This window comes from Oncorhynchus masou, chromosome 10 (assembly GCF_036934945.1).
Source record: "Oncorhynchus masou masou isolate Uvic2021 chromosome 10, UVic_Omas_1.1, whole genome shotgun sequence".
Taxonomy (NCBI): domain Eukaryota; kingdom Metazoa; phylum Chordata; class Actinopteri; order Salmoniformes; family Salmonidae; genus Oncorhynchus; species Oncorhynchus masou.
The window spans coordinates 43,285,987-43,291,780 of NC_088221.1; the positions used below are offsets into that span (position 1 = coordinate 43,285,987).

Genomic DNA, 5,794 nt, shown 5'->3' on the forward strand with positions numbered 1-5,794 from the left:
GCCTCAAAGCTGGGACCAAGAGACTGAAGAAGGCCATCAGACTGCTTAACAGCAATCACTAACTCAGAGAGGCTGCCACCTACATGGAGAACCAATCACTGGCCACTTTAACAAATGGATTACTAGTCACTTTAAATAATGCCACTTTAAAAATGTTTTTATATCTTACATACTGTATTTTATACCATCTATTGCACCTTGCCTATGCCACTCGGCCATCACTTTCTCATTCACCCCTTTAGATTTGTGTGCATTAGGTAGTTGTTGGGGAATTGTTAGATAGCTTGTTAGATATTACAGCATTGTCGGAACCAGAAGCACAAGCATTTCGCGACACTCACAATAACATCTGCTAACCATGTGTATGTGACAATTAAAACGTGATTTTGATTTGAACAATTGTATGGTAGGTGCACCCAGTTACACACAGCCTGACTGATCAAACTGTCTTGCCCTTATCAGGTGGCCATCCCCTCCTGATTAATCTCCCTGGCACATAGAACACATACCCTACCACTGTAGGGTTCAACAGGTCACAGACAAAGCACAGAAGGTCCTGTTACCAAGGGATCTCTTTTCTTCTTTCACACTCCAGTAGATACTCCTAATGACTAATGGAGGGGGAGCTGTGTGTGTCAGCGAGAGAGAGAGAGAGTGCGAGAGATAGAGAGAGACAATCAGAGAGACAGAGAGAGAGAGAGAGAGAGACAGTCAAAGAGAAAGAGACACGAAGAGTGAGACAGAGAGAGAGAGAGACAGTCAGAGAGACAGTCAGAGAGAGAGAGAGAGCGCGAGTCAGAGAGACAGTCAGTTGCTAATACCTCACAGAGAACCAGTTACTAATTCCTCACAGGGAACCAGTTACTAATACCTCACAGAGAACCAGTTACTAATACCTCACAGAGAACCAGTTGCTAATACCTCACAGAGAACCAGTTACTAATACCTCACAGAGAACCAGTTACTAATACCTCACAGAAAACCAGTCACTAATACCTTACAGAGAACCAGTTACTAATACCTCACAGAGAACCAGTTACTAATACCTCACAGAGAACCAGTTACTAATACCTCACAGGGAACCAGTTACTAATACCTCACAGGGAACCAGTTACTAATACCTCACAGAGAACCAGTTACTAATACCTCACAGAGAACCAGTTACTAATACCTCACGGAGAACCAATTACTAATACCTCACAGAGAACCAGTTACTAATACCTCACAGAGAACCAGTTACTAATACCTCACAGAGAACCAGTTACTAATTCCTCACAGAGAAACAGTTACTAATACCTCACATGGAACAGGGTTAATATTACCTCACAGAGAACTAGTTACTAATACCTCACAGAGAACCAGTTACTAATACCTCACAGAGAACCAGTTACTAATACCTCACAGAGAACCAGTTGCTAATACCTCACAGAGAACCAGTTACTAATACCTCACAGAGAACCAGTTACTAATACCTCACAGAGAACCAGTTACTAATACCTCACAGTGAACCAGTTACTAATACCTCACAGAGAACCAGTTACTAATACCTCACAGAGAACCAGTTACTAATACCTCACAGAGAACCAGTTACTAATACCTCACAGAGAACCAGTTACTAATTCCTCACAGAAAACCAGTTACTAATTCCTCACAGAGAACCAGTTACTAATACCTCACAGAGAACCAGTTACTAATACCTCACAGAGAACCAGTTACTAATACCTCACAGAAAACCAGTTACTAATTCCTCACAGAGAACCAGTTACTAATACATCACAGGGAACCAGTTACTAATACCTCACAGAGAACCAGTTACTAATACCTCACAGAGAACCAGTTACTAATACCTCACAGAGAACCAGTTACTATTACCTCACAGAAAACCAGTTACTAATACCTCACAGAGAACCAGTTACTAATACATCACAGGGAACCAGTTACTAATACCTCACAGAGAACCAGTTACTAATACCTCACAGGGAACCAGTTACTAATACCTCACAGGGAACCAGTTACTAATACCTCACAGAGAACCAGTTACTAATACCTCACAGAGAACCAGTTACTAATACCTCACAGAGAACCAGTTACTAATACCTCACAGAGAACCAGTTACTAATACCTCACAGTGAACCAGTTACTAATACCTCACAGAGAACCAGTTACTAATACCTCACAGAAAACCAGTTACTAATTCCTCACAGAGAACCAGTTACTAATACATCACAGGGAACCAGTTACTAATCCCTCACAGAGAACCAGTTACTAATACCTCACAGAGAACCAGTTACTAATACCTCACAGAGAACCAGTTACTAATACCTCACAGGTAACCCAGTGTCTGTGCATGAAGACATCGGACTCTGCTTTGCAACTCTATAAATTACACACCAATTGCTTTGCTTGTTGGTGAACTGGGAAAACAGAATAGGTTTGAATCTCATCCAACACCAACAGGTAGTGTCACGTCCTGACCTTAGTTTGTTTTTTATGTCTCTATTTTGGTTTGGTCAGGGTGTGAGTTGGGGTGGGCATTCTATGTGTTTTTTCTATTTCTATGTGTTTGAACTGGCATGGTTCCCAATCAGAGGCAGCTGTCAATTGTTGTCTCTGATTGAGAACCATACTTAGGTAGCCTTTTCCCACATGTGTTTTGTGGGTAATTATTTTTCTTTGTGTGTTTGTGTGCACCTCAGTTGGGTCACGTTCTTTGCTGTTTACCTGTTTGTTTTTTGGTTATTTCGGTTTCACTTTCATTAAAAGATGTGGAACTACATGCATGCTGTGCCTAGGTTGATTTATGACAGGGAGTTTGAGGATAGCGAGCGTGACAGGTAGGCCTATCCAAAACACCTCCATTCTAAGACCTGAAACACCATACCCATCCTTCTGGTTTGTGAGCTCAAATTAGTCACACATTAAATCATAAAATGATTAGGCTACACAGCACCCTCTAGATTGAGAGTAACAGACTAAGTAGTAATGTCTGGCAGATCAGCATTGACTAGAGAGATACCCATTAGCTCTCTGATAGACTAAAGTCATTGAACTGGGTGACCACCCCTTCAGTCACCCTCCTTGTCAAACATCAGGTCAGCTCAATAATTTACATTAAAAACCACACCTCCGGTGGATCACCATCACCCTGGTCAGCTGTTGACATTGTTATGCTATTCCTGTAGGTTCAAACTGGAATTCCTATCTCCCACCATGTAAATAAAATAAATCAGTCACAATGCATTTTATATACTTTAATATAAAAAAATACTTCAATTTTGGCTTTCAGGTCCATAAACAGCCTGTGTTTTGCTATACAGTGTAGTACTTTATTATTTTGTTAGGAAATGAAAAGTGCAAAGTAGTGGACCACGTGGCAGGCAATGTTATCTTTAGTCCATCACGCATAGTAAAAGCTAATTCAACACTCCAAAGCCTTGTTGAGTCTTCATTAATATACCGAGACAGAGACTGAGGTGAGACTGTCATAACACAGACATATGTTTGTTATTTTCTCTGAATGAACAGGGTCCATTTCATTTTGACCCACATTCACTTAATAACGTGCAAAGTCAAACTTGCTGTCCGAAGAAGCGCTCCGTGAAGACATGTCGATAGGATGTCCATAGTCCATCACAGAAGGCCTACAGGTAGGCTATGGGATGCTACTTCAAAATCACATGTTGAGCTACAGAATTAGAATCCACCGTAAAGCAGCAAATAACGGGCCAGCCCGTTTTCATTTATCAATGCTTTGTTCCTATGATAAAAGTCATTTCAAGTTTTTTTTTGGTTAACCTTGGTATATATCTTGCACACACAGAGGCACCCTCTTGCGTACAAAAGCATAGTTCAGCTAATAGGGTTCATAGCGTCAGCAACTTTGACAATAACCCATTGAAAGGAAATACAAAAATCACCGCAAAGTAAACGTCATTTTAGGGCAACATCGGAGTACCCGAAAAGCATTTAAATACAGTAATTTTGCGTAAAAAATGGTCCATATAGGTTACGACACATGGGCGGTCGTTATCGTTTCTTCTTTTGCTTTAAAGATTTTCTCCTCTTTACTATCATCTCATATAGTTTGTCCATACCCTCGTGAAGTCCCTCGCCAATTATGGCGCAGCAAGGTTGGACGTGGTATGCGGTGGATGGAGTGAGCTCGTGGAGAGCCAGCTGTTTTTCAATGTCTGCGACTGGAAGAGATTTGGGCAGGTCCTGCTTGTTTGCTATCACCAGAAGAGGTGTCCCCTGGTTCTCTGCGAATTTTGTGACTTTATGCAGTTCTGTTTTAGCCTCCTCCAACCGGTCAACGTCCACTGAGTCCACCACATAAATGATGCCGTCTGTGCACCGACTGTAGGATTTCCACAGAGGCCGCAGCTTCTCCTGACCTCCGACGTCCCAGAAGTGACAACTGATCCCCTTCGCGGTACCATTACTCAGTTTGATTTTCTCAGTGTTGAATCCAATTGTTGGCACAGTGTTTACGAATTCGTTGAATTTCAGACGATAGAGAACAGTCGTTTTGCCAGCGGAATCCAAACCCAGCATCACAATGTGTAGTGATTGGAAAGCAGATATGTTGGAGAAACTGTTGCCCATTCTCGAAACAGTTGAGGGGAACGCCTGGCTCCTTTATGTAGCACCTATCTGATGGCCTAATAGGCTATAGTGTTTTAATATTCAATAGACTCTTCTATGAATCCACACAAATAATATCAACAAACGTAATGTCAAGGTGTTTACAGGCCCTCCGTGCGCTCTGGCTGGTTGATCCTTGTTTTGCCCTCAGCAGCATTGGTGGACAGTGTCCGCGTCTGTAGGACGCAAGGCGGTGGTCATTACAATTCTCCTCACACACTCCAGTTAAGATTCCATTTTGTGACAGTCAAATTCCTCGCACTCACCGAACAGCTTAAGGACGAAGCTTGGTGGGTTACAACAAACACCCTCCTTGCGGTCTGGTCTCTCTGCTGTTTTTCCCGTGAACACTGCGCACTTGTGTCACCCGCGTCTCCTCTGGCACATTGGCTGTCCAAAAAAACTACCATCCGGTCCGGGAACGAAAGACATAAATAAATTCACTCCAGAGGGTGTCGATGAGTTCTGGTAATCCTGAGATATGCCTACACTGCGTCCATAAACGACGTTTAAAGTTATCGAAGCTATATTTGGGTTGATGTTATGATCTCTATGGTGCGTCACGGCATAAACGGTCCTACCACTGCGGTCGCTGCATACACACTGATGAGAGGATGAGGAAACAGACTGCTAAACAGCGTAGTAGCCTGCCTCCCTCTCATACCATACCATACGCTCCACCTATTCGAGCCATGCCAAACAAAATGCACATGCATTATTATGGTGTCCACATGCACGTCACATGCATATCGAAATATATGTCTAGAGATCTAATAACCTTTGCGTAATTCTGATTTTATTCAATTCCCCAATAGGCCTGTGAATTATTACCGGTGTGAGAATATTCCTGACCGGGTGATGATAACGAAAATGTATGGAGATTATAGCATAGGTTTAAAGCACAGGTTTAAAGCATATGTTTAAAGCATGGGGTTTAAAGTATAGGTTTAAAACATATGTTTAAATCATATGTTTAAAGCATATGTTTAAAGCATAGTTTTAAAGGATAGGTTTAAACATATGTTTAAATCATAGGTTTAATACACAGGTTTAAAGCACAAGTTTAAAACATAAGCCCGTATGTAAGGCTGTGTAAGATATTGATCAATTAAAATGGGGTAGCCTAGTAATATTGAGAATGAGCGTTTTA

At 41.8% G+C, this 5,794-nt stretch overlaps 1 protein-coding gene across 1 annotated transcript; it reads right to left on the reverse strand.

Annotated features, from left to right (window-relative positions):
* Positions 1-3,236: 3,236 nt before the first annotated feature.
* Positions 3,237-5,265, reverse strand: LOC135547657 (ADP-ribosylation factor-like protein 4C). The gene is made up of 2 exons (XM_064976846.1): positions 4,911-5,265; positions 3,237-4,820 (listed from the first exon to the last, which is right to left on the reverse strand). The coding sequence occupies exon 2, from the start codon at positions 4,603-4,605 to the stop codon at positions 4,027-4,029; it is 579 nt and encodes a 192-aa protein (XP_064832918.1). The 5' UTR covers positions 4,606-4,820; positions 4,911-5,265; the 3' UTR covers positions 3,237-4,026.
* Between the last annotated feature and the right edge of the window lie 529 nt (positions 5,266-5,794).

What these genes read in the sequence shown, in the direction of transcription:
- LOC135547657 (XM_064976846.1), bottom strand. Translation starts at nt 4,605, where the DNA reads ATGGGCAACAGTTTCTCCAACATATCTGCTTTCCAATCACTACACATT.